A 26,024-nucleotide genomic window follows, 5' to 3' on the forward strand; every position below is an offset into this window, starting at 1 on the left:
ACATTGTTTACTACGACATACCGCATTAAGCGACCACATTTGGTTAATGTTTTCGGAAAATTATATCTGTAGAACGACCGGTTCAGCTGTATTGTAAACAATTTGAATAGGTAACAGTATCCACATCTGGCACAGTATAATGGTCAATGGCTATTATCGTAAAAGTAAACAAAGTTTAGGGTCTTTTATAATTCTTAGAAACAAAGCACGTGCACACCCTAGCCTCAAGGCCCTCTTCGTCATACCTCTTAAGTCTGTTTGTTACATATCTTTACACAAGACGCACTAAAACATAGTGATGAGTTAACTGTGAAAATTGTAATATGTCGCAAAGAAAACAAATCAATATCAAAGAAAAATCGCGTATTACATACATGTATTGTCTTTCCTATTAATATCTGTCACCGGTTGTTACAACTATCGGTTTTTACGAATAAATATGAGTAGTCCCTTCGATGTCGTTATAACAGATTTTGACTGTAATTGGAATCTCGAAATCGGCCCCAACGATTTTCATGAAATTTAGTATACAGGAGGTTTCGGGGGCGATAAATCGATCTATCTAGGATTCATTTTTAGAAAATGTCATTTTATTTGTGTGTAACCGATTTGGTGCAACGAAGTTGCACCGGTCAGCTAGTGATACTTTTTATACCAGTAAAACTAGCGATTTCCAAGAATTCAATACCGAAAAAATGCGGACGTAGCCGAGAGCAACAGCTAGTCAGTCATAAGCAATAATTCTAACTTATATAAAATGTTGTGAACATTTCTAAAAACTTTAAGAAAGCAACGAAAAGAAAAGTTTTTTTTTATTTTTCCTTTAAATGAAAATGAACCAATCATTTTCATTTAAAGGAAAAATATATATCTATATATATATAATGAAAATGGTCTTCGTTTGAGGCTCAATCACGCCTAAACCACTGATCGTATCGACATGAAACTACCATCATTCGATGCGAAATTTTTCCTAGATGGTTTATGGCTATCTATTTTTTGAATTCCAACATTCCTTCATTTTTTTATTGCTGTTTTACCTTTATGAACATTTATCCCGCTAATAAAAACAAAAGATAAGCATTTTCTCTTGATTCTTTTGTTTTCATGGATTTCAACAGAGTGTATTAAACGGATTATGGTTTTTTACATTCAGCTAAGAATCTACTCACGGTAGTGGAGAACGGCTGGACCAATTGGGCTTTTTTTTTATCTTCAGAATTGTCAGGAGAAAGTTTTGTATGTAAGAAAATTTTAAAAAGCCCGATAAAAAGTTAAAAATTTCGATGATAATCGAAGAATTCCCATCTATATAGTCACTCACCACGAAATCTCGGGAACCATAAGACTTAGAAACGTGAAACTTGGTAGGAATATTACTTTTGCTATGTAGAGGTCAGCTATGAATAGATTTTAAGAAATTCATTCCCCAAAGGGGATTGCGGGGGCGTCAACAATGAACAATTCCCGTTTTTAAACTATAGCTTCTATAGACTTTAAATTAGGTAGGAATCTTCTGTAAGAAGTGTAGAAATAGGCTATGAACGAATTTTACGATAGCTCACCCCACAGGGGGTTGCGGGGGTGGGTATTAAATATTAATATTTTTAATTTTCCAGCTAAAGCTCCTACAAGCTCCAAATTTTGTAGGAATTTTCTATAAGTGACGTAAAAATGATTTATGAACAAATTTTACGATATCCCACCCCAAAGAAAATTGCGGGGGCGTTAACAATGAAAATTTTCTATTTCCAAGCGATAGCTCCTATAGACTCCAAATTTAGTGAGAGTGTTCTATATGTAATATAAAAATGATCTTCGAGCGGATTTAACAATGAATCGCCTCCAATAAGGTTCGCGGGGGGGGTGTTAACAATAAAAAAATTCAATTTCGAAATAATGCTTCTAAAAATTCTAAATATGGTAGGAATCTTTTATTATTCACATAAAGAACATCTCAAAATGGATTTCAATAAAGTCTACTTCCGACAGGAATTGCGGGGGTGGGTGTTAAAATCTAAAATTTTTATTTCTAACCTGTAACTTCTACAGACTCCAAATTTGGTGGGGATCTTCGTGTATGTAGGGATATTCGTGTATTTCCTTACAACAATCGTCTTTTTGGCAGCGGAGAAAAAGTCATTGAGAGGTTTCAAAAACTTAACTTTACATGTAGCTATCCAATCAACGGACTAAGAATTTTACATTCATTTTACTTTTGCAGACATTCAGATTCAGATTTGCAAGAATTCGTCGGTTATGTAAACCGACGAATTCTTTTATTGCGGGATCGCGGAAACGTAACAGATTAAAATGAATGCATTTTCCAAGCACATGAGATGTGGAAAAGAAATTTAGTTACTTATTCCAATAGAATTCATAAAAAACATGCACAATTAATTTTCTATAAAAAATTGATGTCACGGAGAAAATTTTAGTTAACAGAAAATTCGGCGCACTTGAACCTAGACAGATTTCAACTTCACATATGAGACTTGCAATGACTTTAACTTAAACTTTCAATGCTCATTTCAAATTTTTTTCTCCATGTCAATTATTATTAATTTTTGGAAGAAAGGCACGGAAATGTTATAATGATTGCACATTGAAACTTACAATGAATATTAGTGAGAAAAATCACCTGGATGAAAGATACAGGCTAAATCGATGGAATTTGGAATTTGAGTAAGTCTTAACAATATCGATGCTTACAGTTCTATCCGCGGGGCCTATTTATGTTCATACAAAAATAAAAAAAAAGGAGAATAATAAAAATATGAAAAAAATAAATAAAAATAAAACATAAAATGTAATTTATTTCCTTTTTCAATTCGCCTAGCGAAGCGGGCGAGAAACGGCTAGTAATAATATATTTTGATAACTCTGAAACAAGAGCTTCACGAGTATTGGAAAGTCATAAGTGTTTTATTTTCCGGCTTTAATTGGTTTATCCAATAAAGCTGATAAGTAAATAGGCGAATTTATTCTAAGTATTCAAAACTTTTATCAAAGACGCAAAGTTTAATTGGATGAAATTCTACAAACAATTTGGGGTGTTTTAGGGTTGGCTCACATTGGCGGCGTCAAGTCTCATCACGGTTTCGAAACAACCGTAAATAATTTAGGTTATCATAACCGTTGTTCCGTTCGAATTTTTTGAAACTTTTTATCAGCCCTTAAACAATTTTGTAGTATCTAAACAACTCCGGTATTTTCGCTGCACGTGTTTTAAAGAACAATCCATTCTTCTTTGTTTTCCTAGCCTATGTATAGGTTTTTACTTTTAATTAAGTTAAGTGTGTTTGTGTGAAAATTAGGCTTAATTTTATTTGGTAATTAGTTAAGTTACTTGACAATCATACATTGTAAAGTCAAAGTCTCCTGAGGATGCTCCGGTTTCCGAGTGGAACGTGCTTAGAGGCTACATTGCCGAAGATCTCTTTGGTGTGGAGAAAAGGGATTGAAGAAGTTATAAATTACACCATACAGATTCTCCTGCTCTTCGCGGAGTATAGCAAATTAAGCTTAATTATCATAAAATATCATCGATTTCCGTAAAGTAACGCCTGCTTCTATTCAATAATATCGTATCGTTTGATCGCGAATGTCAGACAACCCTTATAATTCTTTTAAATTTCTTATAAAAGAATAATAATAAGGCGAATGTCGCTAGCTTGGTTTTATTTATTAGCAGCATTTGAAAGGTTTAATCATCACCTCCCCCAACGGGAGCAAAAAAATCATTGACATACTATGAGACGTGATGAAATATTAGTTGAATATTATAAATTTAATATATATATATTATTTTCGAAAAAACTCGATTTACCAATTCAAAGGTATATGGGACAACGATCGAATGCATGCGTACCATCCTACTAATAATATAAATGCGAAAGTTTGTGAGGATAGATGTATGGATGGATGGATGTATGTATGGATGGATAGATGGGTGGGTGTTTGTTATTCTTTAACGCCACAACGAATGAACCGATTTGGCTGAAATTTGGCAGAGATACCCACAATATAGTCTGGAATAGCTCATAGGCTTCTTTTTATCCCGAAAAAGCAAACAGCTTCTACAGGATAGTATCACTATTTTTTCCGTATTTGTCTTTTGGAATCCGCGCAACGGAGTTATGGATAGCGATTTTTTGGATAGGCATAGTTGAAATATTATAAAGCTTTTAAATTTTGTTTGGGTTGAACGCGCTAATCTTAGAAAATGCTGTTTCGTTTTTTTTTTGTTAGGTTTTTTACAGTTATGGCTATTATATACTATATGACATCCCGCTACGACCAATGGCTACTATCGTTAATGATAGTAGCCATTGGTCAAACTGCAAAAAATATCCTTACGGTAAACGTTACGCCAACAGACGGAAGTATGTAGTAAGTGTGTCGGAATTGTTGATTCTTAAAAGTTCTATAAAACAGTCTGCGACAACATACGACTATTTTTTGCACTTGACTCCTTCGCGGACGAAGTCGCGCGGGTCCGCTAGTATACACTAAAACCTGCCGCATGCGTCACTCTGTTCATTAGTGAAAACCGTATGAAAATCCGTTCGGTAGTTTTTCAGATATTCGCGCCCAGACAGATGCGGCGGGGGAATTTGTTTTATAATATGTAAAGATATTAAATATATACAATATATATACCAGATAAATAATACAAGATTCTAAATTTTAATACATAAATAATTGGCGCAGTTGACGGCCGATTGGAGCCCCAGGCCGTGGGTTCGTTTCCCACTACTGGAAAATGTCTGTGTGATGAGCATGTATATTTTTCAGTGTCTGGGTGTTTGTATGTATATTTTAAGTATTTATGTATGTTATTCATAAAAATATTCATCAGTTGTCTTAGTACCCATAACACAAGCTACGCTTACTTTGGGGCTAGATGGCGATGTGTGTACAGTCAAAAAAAAAAATTATAGAGGTCTATCAACGCGACGGTGCGATGTTGCACTTCAGAGATCCGGAAGTTCATAAGCTATGGGTGTAGAATTAATTAATTTATAACGGAATTAATCCCACAAAACAATCACCAAAGGCAATACACTTAATTTAGTTGTCTGCCGTTTCAACGGCTGTCGTAAAATGGGGATATAAAAAATAGAATATTTTACGACAACGCAGTAAAAAAAGGTGCGACACGTAATAAAAAGCACCTTTGAAAGTTTTATTTCGTGCTATAGACCTGTACCTACCCTACTGCATATCTTCAATTCAATTCTTGTTTATGGCTTTTGTCTGCGCCAACTGGGCACAAGGTACTTCGCCAATGTCTTGTAGATGAAGAAGGCACGAAGGAGATTGATCGGTGAAACTAATGAAAAGTTAATTTTGAATTTGTACCAAGAAATAGTTGTTATTAGCTAGTTAGCTCTTTAACCTAAGGACACAGACAACACATGCATATATATCTTACACGGATATTTTTTGTACATTATACTTTAATTTTATTACTTACTATATATTTACATAAAAATCTACAATAAGGACTGAAAACAAACATTAAAAAACATTTAACACTCAAAGGACGGGGGACTTTGGGAGGAAGAATGGTGGGATTATGAAGGTTAACTCATGTTTCTTGGGACGTAAACTTTTACAGTTCCACTGTAGCAGGGTTATTGGGCCCATTTTGGAGTAGTTTAAAAAGTTGGCTTAAGTTTTTGGCAACGTTGGGCGGTAAGGGAATTTCACTACATGGAGCGACAATACTAAGTAGAAATTCGGAGATAAACTCAAGCATTTTACCTTGGGAGGGAGGGTTCTCAACATTGTTGTTGAGAGCGCATCCATTAGGAAGGGATGAGGAGTAATCACCGACAATAGTCTGAACAGCTTTTTTATCGTAGCCCTTTGCTAGAGGAGCTCGGGGACGAGGAGAGCGGAAAACTGTTTGCCGGTAGGAGGTTTTGGAGGAAGTTACATTAGTAGGAGTAAACATTTCTTTTGTTATCTCAGCATAGGACCTGCGGACAGGAGGAAACTGAGATGATGCTTCAATGTAAGATTTATTATTCTGAGACATGACCATTTTAATAGATTGCTGCCTGGAGAATTCTGGGCAGTCTTTATCAGTAGCAAAATGACTACCAGAGCAGTGTAAACATGTAGATAATTCCTTGATGACCAAACATGAGTCACCTGTATGGGGCTGAGCACATCTGTAGCATCTGGGCTTAGATCTGCAGATTGTTTTAATGTGGCCAAAACGGCAGCAGTTCTGGCACTGTATTGTTGGAAGTTTATATGTTTCAACTGGCAGTGAGGTGTGGTATGAATATACCTTAACAGGAAGCATTTGCCCCCTGAAGGTTAGGACAACAGATTGGGTAGGCACCCAAGTGATGACACCCTCTGTGACAGATTTTCTGTTCAGTCGCCTTGATTTCAGAACCTCACCACAGCCAGGCGGGAGCTCTAGCGAATCAACAAGCTCGTCCATCGACCAGTCCACGGGAACTCCTTTCACCAGCCCCATTCTGGTTATGTTGTATGTGGGAATTATAGCTCTATATTTGCATAACTTCAAAACTGGACTAACCAGAAAGTTGTTGGCAGCTTGGGCAGAAGTAAACTCTACAGTAATTTTGTTGCGGCCTATATTTTTGACGCCGTCGTGGATAATTGAACCAATTTTGTGTTTGTGCAAGAATTGACCGAAATTTATAGCCCGTAATGACGCTCCAGAGGATGGGTCCTCCACTTCCCGTGAGACTTGGACGATAAAAGGCCCATTATCATCGTCAGAGTATGACTTGGCGCCTTCGGTGAAGGAAGGATGTATGTAAAGGCTTTGAACGGATGGGTTTACCTGAGTAGGATCAGTTATAGTTTTTTTGGCCGCATATACGTTGGTATCCTCTCCTTGTCGTTTGCGAGACGAGGCTGATGCCCCCGGGTCGGGCGGCTCAGGAGGTGTATCTAGATCCATTTTACTGGAAACACTATAACTACAGACACATAATAAATATTTAACCAACACCAAATACGGTTAGATTTATACGAATATCACCAATAACAACTATTTCTGCTGCTGTGTAAATTCACATAAAACACCGAAATTACACCGGAATCTCACTAACACGTGTGCACAAATTGACAGGCCAAGTTACAGTTCAATATAAACAACACCAAATCCTTTTCAAGACGAGTTTACAGTAAAATCCCTTCTACTGCATATCTTAAGCTTCAACATTATCTTTACGACGTTTTTAAGACACCGAAATGTCAATGTCAAATATAAGAAAGAAAGAGGTTTTTATGTGGAAAGCGGTGATATCGTAGTGGTTGGGGCATCGGTTACCAGCACGCGTTTTAATTTATGCTACCTGCTTTAAAACTTCGTGACCTGCAAGCCTAGAGTTTTCGCCATAACTCAAAAAATTCTAAATTCAAAATTCATTTATTTCAAGTAAGCACTTTTGAAACGTCAAGTCATTCTCGTTGTAGTGACTCTACCACCGGTTCGGAAGGCAGATTCCACTGAGAAGAGCCGGCAAGAAACTCAGCAGATTGCTCTTTTCCAACATCATTTTAAAGTTTAAAAATCTTTATAATTTTTCTGTTTTGTGAGAGATGAAAGCGGAGCGGCCTGCTTCCAAGCAGCCTTGTCTTTAAGGGAAGGAATTCATCAATCATGTAGTAACCACGATTTGTTAAATTTGTTTTAATATATTGCTTAAACTTAGGTAAAGGTAGATCTAATATTACCTTCGGTATCATGTTATAAAAACATATACCCATCCCCACAAAGGATTTCTGTACTTTTCTCAGACGATATGCAGATATCACTAATTTATGTCCGTGTAAAGGCGTGTGAAGTTTGCCGCACTGGGCCTGCGTGGTGGACTACGGCCTTAACCCCTTCTCATTGTGGGAGGAGACCCGTGCCTTAAAGGGTTGATATGATGATCGTGATGATAGGTGTTTAGCTAAAAATAGGACATCAAGAAGTTGCAGGAAACTAGCCGTTTTAGGAAGAAGCACAAAAATACACAGCTATTTCTGTAAATTCCAGTACACAAAGGCTGAAGGCCGTTAATATCCTTTATGGCCATCTGGGAGCCATGACGTCGAGGCAGTCTTGACTTATGCACTCTTAAGAAAATTCATTCCGAGAGCAATAAAATACCTCCATTTCAGATTAAATAATCAATTGATACTGAAAATACTAAATTATTTACAAAGAAAACACGATAAAGTATGAGTAACATTTTTTTTTTAATTTCTTGATTTACCATCTGTTTATGAGCTAACTCAAAATTTCCACGATTTCAACGCTTACTTTAACGATACAAATTCGTTGTTAGATGGTTGTTAGTGATACGAGCTGACACTTACGGATGTCAAATTCTCCTTCAAACCTTCACTATCAGTCACCCATCCATTTACGCGATATCCTTATACGCGAATAATAGTATTTACACAAAATCTGAAAGCTATCTGGTCTGGTGGAAGGCTTCGGTCGTGGCTAATTACCACCCTGCCAATAAATAAGTGCCACCGAGCGATTTAGCGTTTCGTTACGATTTGGGATTTGGGTTTCATATTGAAAAAAAAACTGAAATTCATTTATTTCAAGCACTTTTGAAACTTCAAGTGAGTCTCTTTGTATTGACCTACCAACCTTCTTAAAAAAAATGTTATTAATCTTAATTTTCTCTCTTTTTAAAAAAAAATTTAGAAAATTAATCAACCTTGTAGTAGCCACGATTGATTAAATGTGTTTAAACAATGTATCAATTGTTTAAAGTTTGGTAAAGGTAGATCTAATATAACTTTCAGTATCATGTTATAAAGCATCCCGAAAAGTATTTCTTTTCTTTTCTCAAACGATATGCAGATATAACTAATTTCGTCCGTTTTTAATAGGTCAATTGTTTATATCAACTTCTTGTTGATAATTACTAATGTTTTGTTTTATGAAGATAATACATATTCAATATTATAAATGTATCGCTACCTTCATATACTGACGTATGTATATATTGACTTATTTCTTTGAAATTGGCATGAGGGATTCGCGTGTTCGTGATCGCACAGCAATTTTTTTAGTAAAAATATGGTTTCAATATCAACATTTCAAGTATGCCTAATATAAGCACTTTTGAAACGTCGAGTATGTCTATTTGTAGTGACTCTACCACCGGTTCGGAAGGCAGATTCTACCGAGAAGAAGCCGGCAAGAAACTCAGCAGTTGCTCTTTTCCAACATCGTTTCACAATTGAACAATCTTTGTTTTATCTTGTGTGAGATGAAAGCGGTGCGGCTTGCTTCCAGGCAACTTTGTCATTAAGAATTCATCAATAGTTTAGTAACCTCGATGTATTAAATGTGTTTTATACATTCTTTAAACTTATGTAATGGTAAATCTAATATTACTTTTTGTAGCATGTTATTAAAGCATATAATCAGCCCCACAAAGGTTTTCTGTACTTTCCTAAGATGATATTAATACTCAAACGGTGGCAATACCTGTTGGAATTGCTTATAGACTTGCTACCTGAGTTAAGTATTTGGAATATTATGTATGCTGCACTTAAGCCCATAAGGTAGTTTCCATCATAAAATGTATACGGCGTGCTATTATTGTAAAATGCCTTCTAGAAAATGTTTCAATACTTTGAAAGCTTCGATAAAGTCTAAGGTATTTCATCGAATTTTAAAAGCAAGCTTTGAAAAGACATCTTTGTCTACCTACTAACATTTTCTTAGTTATTTTAATACCAATATACAAACTAAAACCGGAAATTGCACTATCCCGTTTCCATAATCATTTTCTTCTTTCATTAAGGGTCGTCTGGAGGCGATCGCTTAAAGCGATAAGACCGCCTTTGTGCATTTTTATTTTTCTTGTATTAATGTTTTCATATATATTATCTTTATCCCTTAATTGTGTGCAATAATGAATTTATCTATCTATCTAAAACCGGAAAAAAAAATTACAGATATATTAATTTTTCCACTACAATCTTCTCTTGATTGCGATCTCGTTATAAACCTAAAAGAAGCTTTGAAAAGACATCTTTATCTACCTACTAACATTTTCCTATTTATTTTAATACCAATATGCAAACTAAAACAGAAAACATATTTTGACAGATATATTTTTTTTTCCACTACAATCTTAGCTGTTTATTGCGATCTCATTATAACCCTTTTTATGAGGTACAGTAAGTGACCACCACGTTTGAGGTGTTAATGATGAAGCAATATATACAACGATGGTAGCGATGGTAACCTGTTACCTGTAATCATTTAAAAAAAGTGTATGATGATGATGATGATGATAAACATCATCATCATCATCATCATCATGTCAACTAATCTATCAACACTCGTAGCACTATCCCGTTCTCTTGCTGTAAGTCCTATCTACAAAGGTTGCTTGTAAGAGATTTCTTGCAGCAATAAGGCCGTCTTTGCATGTCTACTTTTTGTACTGTATACTCCTTACTGTTTCTTTTCCTGTATGTTATACGTGCAATAAAGTGTTTCTACTTCTTCTAAATTGACATGCCACACATCTTCCAAATAAACTGTAAACGTGGCCGAAGACGCGGGCAAAAGCTGTTATATGATTTCCCTTAAATTAATTACAAATTTTATGTAGCTTAGTAAACTGCACTGCAAGTTTTACGTTAGCTTAGCCAGGAAAAGAGATAATAGAAAATTTCGTAATCAAAAAAGTCTTAGAATATACTTATACGAAAAATTACTAATCCTTTTTGATTGAATTTTAAAAACAAGCTTTCAAGCGGATTTATTTTCGCTCTACCTTGCTTTATTAGAATTAAATTGAAGGGAACGGATATTTCCCCAAACTCCTTCAATGTTCAAAATCATAGAGAATGTAGACATAAAAATAACAAAAACGAAAAAAAATACTATGTACACGCGTTAGAAGTTTTACTTCTTTTTAAAACTTTTATCTTTCTTCTACGTTTGTAGAAAAAGCGACACTAACAATAGAAAAATGTATTTAATACATTGAAATTTTTATTATAACGCATAATCTGGTTATCTCATTATCGCGCAACCAAGTTTCATTCAAAATCAAGATTTGAGCTTTTTGTACAATTGAATCAATTAAATTAAATCCCGTAATGAGCCCGCAGACTTTGACAATTGAAAGTGTACACTGTCAAACCTTTTTTGAAAAACTAAAATGTAGCTAACGTCAGGATGTCGGTTTTTTGTAACGGTGTGCGCGCGCATCGTAAAAATTCACTCGCATCATTTTTCCCTAACGCGCCAAAAGAAGTATAACTTCAAAATGCGAACGATGGGGCTGTACCTCTATAAAATGGTACAAATTCATGCCTTCATGCCTTCCATCCATGCCTTGTATAGGAGCGCTTTTAAATATTAATTTTATTGTGTTGTAACAGAAATAGGTTTTTGATCTATGAAATATTTAACTGACTAACAATCATGGTTCATGAGATACAGCCTGCTTACTAAGATGATCCAGTTTTATTCTTTGGGTATGGAACCCGAGAAAGTCGAGAAAAAGGTGTCAGCGAAAATGTAAACACCGAAAATTTATATTACAAACAAAATCTCATTTAAAGATCAAAGTCCCAACCAAGCCTGGGGCATGTCAAAATCGCTTTTCATCGGGCCATATTTTAATGTTGAACATACCTAGATCTTATCTCTGTAGGAAGATACGTAAATGAAGCCTTATATTATTTAGAGGCAAACAAAACAATTTATATTTGCTTTTCTTAATGGATTTATGCTTAGACTGAATTGCGCAATTCAATTACACATCCAAAGGTTTACCATGAAAACACGAGCTCACATATTTTAAACTCCTGTAATCAGTCTTTGTATAAGATTGAAGAGTAACTACGTGTCGTAACATCGTTGGATATTATTTTGTGCACGAAATTGGCACTTCTTAAAATTAATATTTAGTTATCTACTTTACCGAAGTTAAGTACCTATGTTAAAAAGGACAGCACCTACTTTTGATTTGTGAAAGTTTAGAGATTTTTGTGATGCTGTGATTTTAATAGAGTGCTAATTATGTTGTATCTATATTAAAAGTAAACTAACACACAGTCAATAATATTGCCTGTGTGCGGGCGGCACTCTAAGATGGTGGTTAGTCCTTGACTGCTATCTCACCTGGTAGTGATGATGCAATAGGATAATCTTTAAAAAAAAAGTGGTTATAAACAATCGACTCACTACAAACGCATATAGATTAGTTATATCAGCATATCGTCTTAGAATAGTGCAGAAAACCTTTGTGGGGCTGTGTATATGCTTTTGTAACATGATACCGAAGGTAATATTAGCTTAACCTTTTCATAAGTTTAAAGAATGTATAAAAACACATTTAAAACATCAAGGTTCCTATACCATTCATGATTTTCTTAATGACAATGTTGCCTGGAAGCTAGCAGCTCCCCTTTCATCTCATACAATTTAGAACAATGATTCTTAAATTGTGAAATGATGTTGGAAAACAGCAACTGTTTCTTTTTCAACATCTTTTTTGAGTTTCTTGACGACTTCTTCTCGGTGGAATCTGCCTTCCGAGCCGGTGGTAGAGTCAATACAGACAGATACTTGACTTTTTAAAAGTTTTTTTTAATTTTTTTTTTATTCAGTTACAAGTTAGCCCTTGATGTTGCAGTCTAAGATGATAGCAGGCTAGCCTGTTAGGGAGCATGGTAGTCATATCCCGAAGCGGTTTCTACGCAACATCGCAACGAAACACAAAATTGCTTAGCGTCACGTCTTTGTCGATAGCCACGGCCAAAGCCACCAGACGAGACCAGAGAAAATTCATTCCCCTGCCGGGAATGGAACCCTGGGCTTCCTACTTAAATTCACAGCGCTCACCATTGCGTCAGGAAGGTCGGCAAAAAAGGGCTTATAATATAATTAGTTAACGGAATGGAAGTAATATTAAAGCCAACACCCCTAATCGATTTATATGCGACATCGTGCCAGAACACTAAATCGCTTAATGGCACGTCTTTGTCGGTAGGGTGGTAAATAGCCACTGCCGAAGCCTCCCACCAGACCAGACGATAAAAATTAAGAATTCGAACCCGGCACCGCACCACTCAGCGCTGCGTCCCTGGCCACATAACACAGTGCAAACAATATTATCGAGCGAGTCGGTCGCACTTGTTGGCAGAGACAAGCTGCGCGGCCGAGAGGGGAAGCGGGGTACGGGCCATCGCGACCGAGCCGAACTACCGATCCAACACGTTCGGCGTTCAGTGACCTGCGCGCCGCGCCGCTCGCAAGACAAAATGGCGGACTGCAACCACGTTGTGTTCCCGCGTAAATTACTCAAAAAATTCATCATGCTATACAAAGAGCTGTCTTGTTTATGGGACAGAAAATGTTTGTTATACAAAAACAGGAAGAAACGCCACGAGGCTGTAACGAAGTTGACGGAACTTGTGCAGGAGTACGAGTCTACAGCTACCAGGGTCCATGTTCTGAGGAAGATAGAGAGTTTACGCGCGTGCATGAGACGGGAGCACAAAAAAGTGCAGGACAGCCGATTGCAAGCTAGTAGTCTCGGGGAGGTGTATACCCCGCATCTGTGGTACTACGATTTGCTATCTTTCGTTGTGGGGGAAGAGGGGGACTTTAAAAAGCAACCATCACCAGAACCGGTAAGTGTCAAGGCCACGGATTTGTATTTAAAAAAAAATTATTAAAAAAAAAGTACGACAATACACACATCGCCATCTAGCCCCAAAGTAAGCGTAGCTTGTGTTATAGGTACTAAGATAACTGATGAATTTTTACATGAATAATATACAGAAAAACATTTATGTTCATCACACAAGCATTTGCCAGTTCTGGAATCGAACCCACAGCCTTGACTCAGAAAGCTGGGTCGCTTGCCACTGCGCCAATCGGCCGTCCTTTTACGACCGATGTCGCTATTTGTAAAATTTAAATGTCACTAGAGTTGCCATATGTTTGTTTATAAGCAAACAAAGTTCCTCTTTCAGTTAAAATTTTACAATATTAGATAATACATTTTTATTATGAAAGAAAACAAATTTAATGAAGTGCTACCCAATACGTTAACCTTTATATTATATATAATATAAAGGAAAATGAATTAGGTTTAATATAAGAGCCACCACCAAATCGGCATCGTCGTACCTCGCACATATAATTTACCTCCCACGCCTGCCTGACCAAACCAGAGAAAATTCAGAAATTATGAAATCCCACCTTAACGGGCATCGAACTCGGAACTTCCTCTTATAAGACCACAGTGGTCACCACTGCGTCAGGAAGGTTATATATATTATAACTGCGAAAATGGGTTTTATTTGTTTTATTGTTTGTTTGATTTTTGGCATAGAGTTGAAAGGACGGTGATTCCCACGGGATTCCTAAAAAACCGTAATAAATGCGTACGAAGAACGTGGGCAACGTCCCACATTATTTCATTGTATGTAGTACACTATGGGGCTGGCACGTCCTCTAGGATAAAAGTCGCTAAAATGTAAAAAAAAAAAAAAAGGCTAGATTGATTATTATTTATTAACTTAATGGTTTATGGGGATTTGTAGTAATATATTTAAGATTCCAATGTTTTTATGTACGAATACTAAAGTTAAATTATCTACGAATGTTCACCAATCACCATGGGTTAAAAATACAATAATCGGATACATGAAATGAATCATCCATTCAATCGACCTGAGAGCGAACGCTTATCAATCAATATTTAAACGAGGGGATTGCTTATGATAGATTGCTCTGTAGCTGACGCTGGGAGAGATAAATTTGATTGAAAAGGTTTTTTTTTAAATCTGATGAACCGGCAATACGTTGATGTCTATTGCCTTCCACTGCTGCACATAGGTCTTTTGTAGTGTGATCGAAAATCCACGGTCCCGGGCCGTTTGTTTCTAGCAGCTCCCAGCCACTCGTTTAATGTCTTCTGTCCACCCCGTTGGAGGCCGACTAACGCTACGGTTACCCGTACAGGGTCGCAATTCCAGCACCTTGGGACCCCGATATCCATCGGTTCTCAGCAGTGGCGTGCACAGGGCTTTTGACCAGGGTATGCATACAGCAGGTAGATGGCATAAACTAGAAAAATTCCCGTCCAATACTAGTTATGTAAAATTTTTTGGGTATGCAGTGCTTTTGTGCATGTATGAAGTGCACGCCACTGGTTCTCAGAGCTAGTATGTATGCACGTAGTATACATACTAGCTCTGAGAACCACTCTAGCACAGTATATAAATAAAATAGATATGTAGATATATTACGCCAAAACACACACATCGACATCTAGCCCCAAAGTAAGCGTTACTTGTGTTATGGGTATTAAGATAACTGATGAATAATATACATAAATACTTCTGATGTTCAGATATACAACCAGACATTGAAAAACATTCATGTTCATCACACAAACATTTTCCAGTTTTAGGGATCGAACCCACTGCCTTGGACTCAGAAAGCAGGGTCACTACCCACTTCGCCAATCGGCCGTCGGCCGTCTTACTACGTGAAAAAAATTGTTGCCAAAAAAGAAGAATAAATATTTAATACAACATTTTTAAGACGGTGCCAAGTAAAATGTAGAAAATTACAAATTTTAAAAAGGCATTTTACTTGGTAGATGTATTTTGTTCTTGCTTTTTAGTTTTTATACAAAGTCGGCTCTTTTTTGGCATTTTTTTATTTTTATTTTATATTGGACGTTATTTTATTCTTTTAATAACTATGGGCGGCCAATCTTTTCATCCCAGGGCGCTAAATGTTAAAGTACGCCACTGCTCCTATCCAATATTAATAACATTTCTATCCGCTTGACCGCTTGTCAACAATGCAATAGCCAGGCAATCCATCAGGCAGAAGCAAATTGATTCTCCGCCTTAATTGCTATTCCATTGGTAGGCGAATGCATTCAATGACACAGACTGACTTCTATTATGCATGTACTCAACAGACAACGAAGACATGGCTGTACGGTGATATACCTTTGCATTTATCCTATGAGAAAGAATAAAGAAAAAAACAAAACATTTTCTTGGTTTTAAAGCGCCAAATGTGACAGACAAATGTTAGCGGTTGCTCCCCCTGGCTGATACCTACGCTACGCCATAAATATGTTGTCACGTCACTACAAGATTCATTAATATAGAATTGCTTTAATAGTTCTATTTTGCTTTATACAATTCGTAATAATACTTGTGTATATAATTAATGTTTTCCAAATAGAATAATATATTTTGTGAAATAACTTACCAGAAACTAATATCGTAATATATTATTATTGGTTCATTTTGTTGTCAACATTGTAAACGGTATCTGAGCCGTATAAAAGTAGAAGCATTAACTTCTCAAACATTCATTCTGTATCAAGTGGTTGTAGGGGGAAACTCTGCTCGATTATATGTCAAATGTAAAAAGTGAAAAATAGTATTATTCCAAGTCCTATCTCCACGTTCTTTAACACAAGTCTTCAAGAATATTTTTTATAGTCATCACTGAGGGACCAAGCAGATGATTTTATGTAGAAAGCTGCAGGCTATAAACAGAGCAACATTTTATATTGTACATTATTTTAGTAGTAAAGTAAACTTTTCTTTTGATACCCATTTTTAAGGAGTTGTGAAATAAATTTAATTCGCCATTTTGTATCGATTTTCATCAAATATAGCTCAGAAGATCGTTCACCTTTTAAACGAAAAAAAATCAAAATCGGAAAAACACGCGCGCGCAAACACACGCACGCATATAGACAGGAATCAAACATATAACATCCCGTCGCGTCGTTTGTACGTCGCGTCGGTGGTTAAAAAGGGATTTACAAATATCTCTGACATTTGCAAGGTGCTCAGTCTAAGTGTGACATATAAATGCATAGCTTTTCTGAAGATCCTAAGAACGTTAACCACAATATTAAGTTAGTATTTAAAAACTAAAAATGGTAAGAGGTTCCACAGCAGAAGGTAGGTACACCCAGCACTCTGCTACAATACACGTTGGCGGTCTAAACAAATGTACTTACATGGATGTAACTTCTGTGCTGCTATGTATTTCTCTAGTTTCCTCCTAAGCACGATCTCTGCGCCATACCGACCCACAGATCCATTATCGACCAAAAGGAAGTAGGCGTGACGATTGTTTAGCACCGCTAACTTTGATCTGCAACAAATAATATTATTACAAAAGTGTCATTATTAGATACCTAGAGAAGTTTTTGTCGGGACTGACAGACAGATAACCTACAGCTTACATGGCTAGTGACTTCGCGGATATTAACAGTGAATATTCTTCTTGAACAGTGAATTAAAATATCGTGAGGAAACCGACCATTCTAGCAATCTGCACTTCGCCAGCGGGGTTAACTACGGTCTAACTCTAAACCCTTCTCACTCTGGGAAGATACTCTAGTGGGCCGCAATAATAGATTTAAAATGATGATGACCTAAGAGGTGTATTAAGAACGGGTTTTCACACCTTTAATTCTCTACCTGAAAGGGTTAATCAAGAGCAAATATTGAAAAATATAATAATACTAGCTGTTGACCGCGACTTCGTCTGCGTTTGATTTTGTTTTTTGATGTGGCATTCAATTTAGTTGTAGTTCTAAAAAAATGTAAAGTGTTTAGTATCGCTAAGCCTTAAATGAGGAGTTCTGTCCTCTATCTCTAACCACATTCAGATCTACACAAAGTTTGGGGAAAATTAAACTAATATTATAACCTATAAAGTACAGAAATAATTATTTAAATCGGTTATAATTTGTCGGAGTTATGGTGTAACATCGTCAAACACTTTCATCTCCACTCTCAAAGGAACCGAGCTTAATGTCGGGATAAAAAGTATCCTATATTACTTCTAACACTTCCAAAAATATGTGTACAAAGATTCATGAGGATAGGTTATGTAGTTTTTGCGTGAAAGCGTAACAAACAAAACTTACATTGACATTTATAATATTAGTAGGGATAGGGATAATATATGAAAAATTTGTCAATTTTAAACAGATTTGGTGTTTGCAGTTTTGTTAAAAAAAAAAAAAAAATAATAATAGGTTACAGTTTTTGATAACACAACTTCCGAAAGGTTTAATAGGGGATAATAATTGGTACAAAAATATTTTATTTTTAAAGAGTCATTCATAAAATTTAGTATTTTGACGTTCATTTGGTGCAGTTTGCTTTCTGCATTTATTTTTAATGTAACGCAACATCAGAAATTCGTCGAAGACGAAGTTACGGGCATCCGCTAGACGCTAGATATCTATCCATCTTCTAAACTATTTGCAAATTTTCTGCTAGACGGCAGAGCACTGCTTGTCGGCACAAATAAGCATGGCATTCCCAAGAAGACCATTGTCACAATAACACATCTTGGCTAAACAATTAGAATCTGAAGGCTGTGCGACTGATATGTCAATTATATAGAGGTGGGCATGCGAGTTTCAGTAAATGGTATTATATTATATTTTACTATATTAACACTAATTTTATAATATCATTTATTTATTATGTAATTAACAGTATTTCTGTTTTTTTTTATTATTATTTTTTAGTATAATTATAATTTTGCTGCTTTTATCACTTTTATTACCTACTTTAATGGGAATAACCTGTACTTCACTTAATTTATTTATTTCATTATTTTTATTTATATATTCAGTTTGCCGTATCGTCACTCGGGTCTCAGCTGAAAATCAGCGGCATGCGTGTATTTAGGTACAATGCATGGCAAATGCTGAGCTGTACACCCTTTCTGTCTGGTGTTACACACAGACATTGTATGTTGCATACTATGTTGTTACTTTATTATTATAAGATGTACTGTTTGTAACACTTAACGTGAATAAATGTTTTTTCTTTCTTTCTTTGTTTCTTTCTTTCTTTCAATAAGTTCTACTACTACTGAAATCTTTTCCAGGAACAAGAAGAAGATGAAGTAGATGAGCCCGAACAAGATGATTCGTACGACGAGGTGCCAAACTATCAACCCTACGGCGGCGGTCAGAACAGGCTGGAAGTAAGCGGGTCTCCCATACAGAAACAGTATATGAACTACGAAGAGGACAAGTCAAAAAGGCACTGTACTGAAGTCGATGATGAATATGATGCCATTGGTAAGTTGGACTATATACAAATAAATAAAAACAATGTTTCATCACTCTAACCGATCGACGTCCACTGCTGAACATACTTGTAAGTGTTTTGTTAAGAGTTCAAAAATCCACGTCCTGGGCCGTCCGTTTCCAGCGGCTCCCAGCGACCCGGTTGATGTCTGTCACCCTCGTTATTAATAAGGGTTCACCATAAAGTAAATGATATGAGGGTTTCGAGTTTGCGCCCAAACAAACTGTATACTAGAGTATTTTAAACCATCCACAAATTCCATTGAAATACCAAAAGGTAAATCTCTTAACATATTGTTTTGAAGAGGTTCCCATAATCCAATTATTTTAAATCGTAAAATATGTGCTGGTTCATATTTTGTTTCAAACATGTCCCCTGACCAAAATTGCTTTAGGCTTTGTTCTGGCTTAATCTGTCACTGGCCCATGTGCCCTACACATTGCCACTTTAGCATCGCAACTCGCTGAGCCATCTTTGTAACTCTAGCTCTTTACGTATCTCCTCATTTCTGATTTGATCACGTACACTCTGAGCCTTCTTATGACGTCCATAGTAAACGCCCACGTTTCAGATCCGTAAGTAATAACGCGTTCAAAGATTTTGGTCTCCAGGCACTGAGGGCTGTTTTTTTGTAACTTACTGCTTAAAATACAGCCGCCGCGTAGTACTGTCTATTTAAGGGAATGTAATTCTCAGAACAGATGCAAAGCACTTATATGGTTTAAATCATCGCTTAGGAACCACTATTCATCTGGGGCTTAGAGTTACTGTATGCAATACTCAAAATAATTGAAGTTTACTTCATTAGATTAAAGGGGGATTTTGATGACCGATGATAAAAAAGTCACTGTTTATGCACAGAATTAAGAACGTACAGAATCCTTATTCAGCAAGAATTGCACTGCAGTACATTGTGCCCAAAAATAGAGAAGACCCGAGCACGTCTCACTTCACACCGCTGGAATGTTGCTAGCTCACAAACTATTCCTAATTTTCTCATTTATGGTAAACGTTTAGAACTGGGTGCCAAGTATGAGATGTTGTACCGACGTTTACTAATTACATCGGGTCACGATTTATATGGTATCGAAAAAGCGCCATGTACTGGCAATACAATCTTCCGGTAACTAGATTGCGCTTCTTCGATACCATATAAATCGTATTTGACTTTCATGCGATCGAATAAGTAAACGTAGGTAGAAAATCTCACACAAGACACTCCGCTTAATGAATGAAGTGTCCAACGGCCTGTTCGAGAAACACTAATAAAGTGGAGTGGTTTTTGATGCTTCAATATTAGTTGTGTACACGGATTCTGTATGTTCTTAAATCTGTGCGTGTATGTTGGTGATTTCTTAGTAATTAAAAGTTAAATGCCTTTGTTCTAGGTATAAACGTAGCAGCCAAACTAAGAGGATTGCCGCCAAACGCGAGAATATTGGCTGAGAAACTAATTAACGACGTGCTGTTCCAAGCTCAGATGAACGGTCTGAACTCTTCAACTGTTATATCGACCCCTGATCCCTTCAAACAAGACATACTATAAATAAATACCTATTCTTTAATACCAAATTGTTATTTTTCTGACAGTTATACGGTAGTTTTACGAAACATTTTCCTGAAAGATTCCATAACTCCTATCCGGTCCTATACGTGGGAAGTCCTGGGTTAAGTTCTAGCAGGGCTAGCATGAGCAGGGGACAATTATTTCCCTGGGGAAAGGCTAAAAATGTATCTTCTCCCACAGCTTTATCAACTCTAAGAGCACTGGCGCACAAGTGGATATAATATCCAAATAATATACGAGTATGTGTATGTAATAATAAAGGGGGGCAAACTTCTCCTATTCCATTATCCATTATTCGTATTATACACATTCACACTCTCACTCATTACAAAGACACACAGACACACACATATATCACACTCACACAAACCCACACACACATACATCACACATACACTCACACACACGCATAACGTTAATTTAAATAAATTTCAGTGTACCTAAATTTATTTTAAAATGCAACTTAGATACTTCTTTTACGCATATAACGGATATTGTAATGGAAGAGCGGAGTCTTCTGATACAGGTGTAGTACTACTACATCTAAAAGAAGGTTCCAAACTTGTTAAAACTGGAAAAATTTGGAAAAATTAACTTTTTTTTTTTTTATTATCCCGTGCTTTAGCAGGTGGACACGTTAATTATATCCCTTGCAAGGGGATTGAGCTGGGGGATATATTTTTTATCTCCTGCCCGTGCTAGCCCTGTTGGCGGTGTTGGTTTGGGAATTATTCATTTCTGAATTCTGCCTGGTCGGCCGTGGCTAGTTATCACACTGCAAAATGTGTCGCCAAGCAGTTTAGTCTTCCGTTTCTACCTAATGTCGCGTAGAAACCGATTAGGGGTATACCCCATCTGCTACCATCTTAAACCGCATCCTAACTAACCACCTGGTGAGTAAGCAGACAATCGCAAATCTGTACTAGAACAAAAATCGTTAATATAGACAATGTCCACAGACAATTGATAAATGACGGCCAATTGGCGCAGTGGGCAGCGACCCTGCTTCCTGAGTCCAAGGCCGTGGGTTCGATTCCCACAACTGGACAATATTTGTGTGATGAACATGAATGTTTTTCAGTGCCTGGGTGTTTATCTATATATTTCAAGTATTTATGTATTTTATTCATAAAAATTATTCATCAGTTATCTTAGTACCCATAACACAAGATACGCTTACTTTGGGACTAGATATGTGTGTATTATCGTAGTATATTTATTTATTTATTTTACAATCAAATTATTTTTGACAGCTGACACGGGTCGGCCACTTCCCTGACAAACTATAACGTTTCTGTGTTAATATTCCCTATGGAAGCGCTGCCAAACTTGTCTATACTATTGTACGTTCTGAAACACGTAAATTCAAGTTTCTGAAGTTAAGTGCCCAGAGACTTAACAATGGAAATTGATTAAGTAGGGTAGTACGAATAATGGGGTAGTGCAATAAATAATCACGAACATATATATTATTATCCTACTAACCATATATATATTCGTGAATACTTACTAATATTATAAATGCGAAAGTTTGTATGGATGGATGGACGGATGGATTTGTTCCTCTTTCAAGCAAAAACTACTCAACCAATTTGACTGAATTTTGATATGGAGATAGATTATAACCTGGATTAATACATAGGCTGCATGGTGACAGCCTAGTGAGTAGGACTTTGACTTCACTTTCGGGGAAGTGAAGAAGAAAATAATAATATCTTTATTTTATAAAAAAATAATGTATACATTTCATTAGCTATTGAAGAGAATAATAGAGAAGTACCTTGGTGATGCTATTGCATGGTAAGGCACGTCTCGACCACGTCCGATAAGCTCGTTGGCTCCTTCCACAATTCCCCAAGGCGCTATACCGATGCTGACGACGCGACCTGCGCGCTGAGAACGCTCCAGCTGCAACGCGTCGCCTACTTGCCGTGTTACACCTGTTTAAGGATTATGTAGAAATAGTTACAGTTTTAGAAATATAAGTAAGACAAAATTAACTTACTTAATACGTTTAACTACTTTATTGATACCATAACGGAAAACAAAAAACATTCAATTAAAAAAATGCGTCTGTAATTCTTAGAAAAAATTCAAATTCAAATTCATTTATTTCATGTAGGCCTAGTTTACAAGCACTTTTGAAACGACAAGTCAGTATGTTTGTAGTGACTCTACCACCGGTTTGGAAGGCAGATTCTACCTAGAAGAGCTGTGAACGTAGCTACAGGCTCCTAATAATGTTCAGTTTTACCATAAATTCTGTAACTAAATATGGCTACAGAGATTTTTAGCATTTTTATGAACGCGCGTATTTCACCAATCCAAATTGAAAAAATATTTATGCGCACATAACCCGTTAACCGAGGCTATAAGTATTATGCTACTAACATATGGTCAAAATTGTGCGTTCTTTTATATCCCTATAATACTAGCTTGGTCACATACTATTATTGATAAAGTCGAATCAAGTTATATGTCTCTTTATAAGGCAGTCTAATTTCGATAATTAGTTAGTCGTTCTGGTATTAGCCCAATAGCTGCCCAGCGTCAGATCATCTTATATATATCTTCCTGCCGGCCCTTATACTGCCCAGCTACAGACCTGGTATCTTCCTGTCGGCGTAGCTCAACAATAAGTTAACCTCCGGAGCACAAATTACCGAAAGATGTTTTGTAGGTACGCGTCTCTTACAACAGTAAAATGGTCAAACTTACAAAAGTAAAGTAGAAGTCAGTAATTGGAGACTAGTTATAAAATAATAAATAAACTACGTCTAGAGCTTGTTGCGCGTCTATATCAACTAAGTGCCAGAGAATAACAACAGTCAGTGGCGTGCATAGATTTGAATGGGATTTTATATAATCTGCATATCCTGTGCATACCACAGGGTATGCAGATAATAAAATGATCTTTATTGCCAGATTGTAAGTATACAAGGTGTAGTATAGTCAATTTGAATTGTTCATTTTACAATCAGCCACACAATGGCATGCAATGGTTTACATTAAATTCCACCATAATAAACAATATTTTTTGTCAAATTTATTACATGTTGTCATCAATTCAATTTATTACATCATATAATGTCTAGGAATATACATATAATATTTTCAATTTTAATGTCATTATTACCAAATTATACGTCATTATTAAGTTTTAATTCAATAAATTCTTTGATGTCATAAAAATTGTACACATTAAGCCATTTAAATAATTTAGTTTTAAATTGATTAATTGCTAATGATTTCATATAATTTGGTATTTTATAATATACTTTACAATTAAGAAAATCTACAGTACGAGTTATAGGAGTTAAAAACTTAGTCTTTGTAAGAGGTATAAAAAGCCTACCCTTAAGTTTTTATAACTCGTACTAGAGATTTTCATCATTTTATATCATCTGCATTTTAATCATTTTATATCATCTGCATTCCCTCTATGCACGCCACTGACAGCAGTTCATCAAAAACGTTACTTTAACCTGTATTGGTCCCTCCCGTGAATATCCACGCTCCAGTGGTCTTCGCAGCTTTTAACAGTCCCTTCCTAAGAACCTTCTTTAGCTTCGGTTGCAAGTCAAAGTTAGCTTTACCGCCTTGTATCGTGATGAGCAGCTTCGGTCGGTCAAGAGCCCACTCCCGCGTGAGCAGTTGGACTATGAGATCTGGTCGGGTATCATGGGACAGTCGAACGTACTAAAACAAATAGTTCAAAGTGAGACATTATAAATTTCATAATCTATCTATCGTTCTCATGTGCCGCCTTGATAAAGGCCTAGTGTCAAGTAATAGTAATAAGAAGAAAGAAGAAGAAGAAATACTTTATTGCACACAAACATCGAAATATACATAAAATATAGAATAAGCAACAGAACAAGAATTGTAGGCATGCAAAGGCGGCCTTATTGCTGCAAGCAATCTCTTACAGGCAACCTCTGGCAGAAGGAAAAGCTACAAGTGAGCGGGATAGTGCAATTACATATACATATATATTCGAAAATAAATATACATACATATAAAATAAATACATATATATATATACATATATATATATAAATAAATATAATATAATTACATATATAATAAATATATATATAAAACATTAGAACATTATACATTTCCAGCTGTATTAGAACCTATTGGTTTGACGCGGAGCGATGGCAAGAGACCTGATGGTATGACGCTCATACCTTGGAGGCTTGGAAGGTCACTTCTGTGGGATGCAACTTGTGTTGATACCCTAGCTGCATCACACATCCAGGCCACTTCGTCAATGGTAGGTGCGGCTGCTTCCAGTGCCGAGCAGGCCAAGAGGCGTAAATATGAAAACCTGGATAGCAGCTTCATTTTTGTGCCTTTTGGAGTAGAGACTTTGGGACCGTGGGGTCCGGAGGCAAGAGCCCTTTTCAAAGAATTATCGAAAAGGGTTATCGAGTCTACCGGTGATCCTAGAGCGGGCAGTTACCTTGGCCAACGAATTAGTTTGGCCATCCAGAGGGGCAATGCTGCCAGCATCTTAGGAACTGTGCCTGGCTGCGGTGGTTTCGAGGACGTTTTAGATTTTATTTAGTTTTTAAATTGTTTATTTTAGGTTATAGTTATGTATTAATAAAAATTATATTTTAGAGATAATCAAATAAAACATATTAAATTAAATATTGAAAAAAGAAAAATACAAATAATACACATTAATTCAGATATTTGTTCGAATTACTTCACTCGAAGACAGATAGTAGTCTTTAAGACGAAATTTAAATATGGATATTGTAATTTAAATCAAAAAGATAAATATTTTAAAAGTTCTAAAAGAATGATGGTGGCATTTTGGATATGGTATTAAAGAAAATGCCATTACCTGTGCTTTGGTCGGATGTGGTCCTCCCTGAAACTCGACGGTGCCATACGCGTCCGTGGGTGCAGACTGGGTGTGTCGGGTTGGCACCCATGCCTCACCCGGCGGCGCTGTTTGTATGTTGGCACCATGGGCTGTTTTGCTGAGACCACACCAGCATCTAGTTACAAAATTTAAAATTAAAAAAAAACAGTCGAATTTCCTTAAAGCGTACATTTTTCTAATAGTCAAGCCCTTTCATTTGAAACGCATAATAAGGGAGTTGTTATTCGCCATTTTGTGGTGGCGGCCATCTTGGTTTTGATATTTTAACAGTATATTTTATTATTCTACTAGTGAGGCTCTTTTATTTGATACTCATATTGAGGGAGTTGAAGAAAAATATGACCTTGGAACGATTTTCATCAAACATAGTTAAGAACAGTCCAAACTTAATCACCTTTTAAAAAAAAC

At 36.3% G+C, this 26,024-nt stretch overlaps 2 protein-coding genes across 5 annotated transcripts in view; one reads left to right on the forward strand and one right to left on the reverse strand.

The window, feature by feature from the left end:
• Positions 1-26,024, reverse strand: part of LOC120633016 (transient receptor potential cation channel trpm) — a 357,472-nt gene that overhangs the window by 73,095 nt on the left and 258,353 nt on the right. For all 4 annotated transcript variants that reach the window (XM_039903046.1, XM_039903048.1, XM_039903047.1 and 1 more), the window contains exons 3-6: positions 25,575-25,731; positions 24,202-24,415; positions 22,497-22,656; positions 17,049-17,185 (exon numbers count right to left, since the gene is read on the reverse strand). In XM_039903046.1, the coding sequence (XP_039758980.1) occupies positions 17,049-17,185; positions 22,497-22,656; positions 24,202-24,415; positions 25,575-25,731 (668 nt within the window). The remainder of the gene's footprint in view (positions 1-17,048; positions 17,186-22,496; positions 22,657-24,201; positions 24,416-25,574; positions 25,732-26,024) is intronic.
• On the forward strand, positions 13,285-20,695 carry LOC120633023. The gene is made up of 3 exons (XM_039903055.1): positions 13,285-13,671; positions 18,944-19,139; positions 20,538-20,695. Exons 1-3 carry the CDS (start codon positions 13,300-13,302, stop codon positions 20,693-20,695), a joined length of 726 nt encoding a protein of 241 aa, XP_039758989.1. The 5' UTR covers positions 13,285-13,299.

The sequence above is a fragment of the Pararge aegeria genome, chromosome 21 (genome assembly GCF_905163445.1).
Source record: "Pararge aegeria chromosome 21, ilParAegt1.1, whole genome shotgun sequence".
Taxonomy (NCBI): domain Eukaryota; kingdom Metazoa; phylum Arthropoda; class Insecta; order Lepidoptera; family Nymphalidae; genus Pararge; species Pararge aegeria.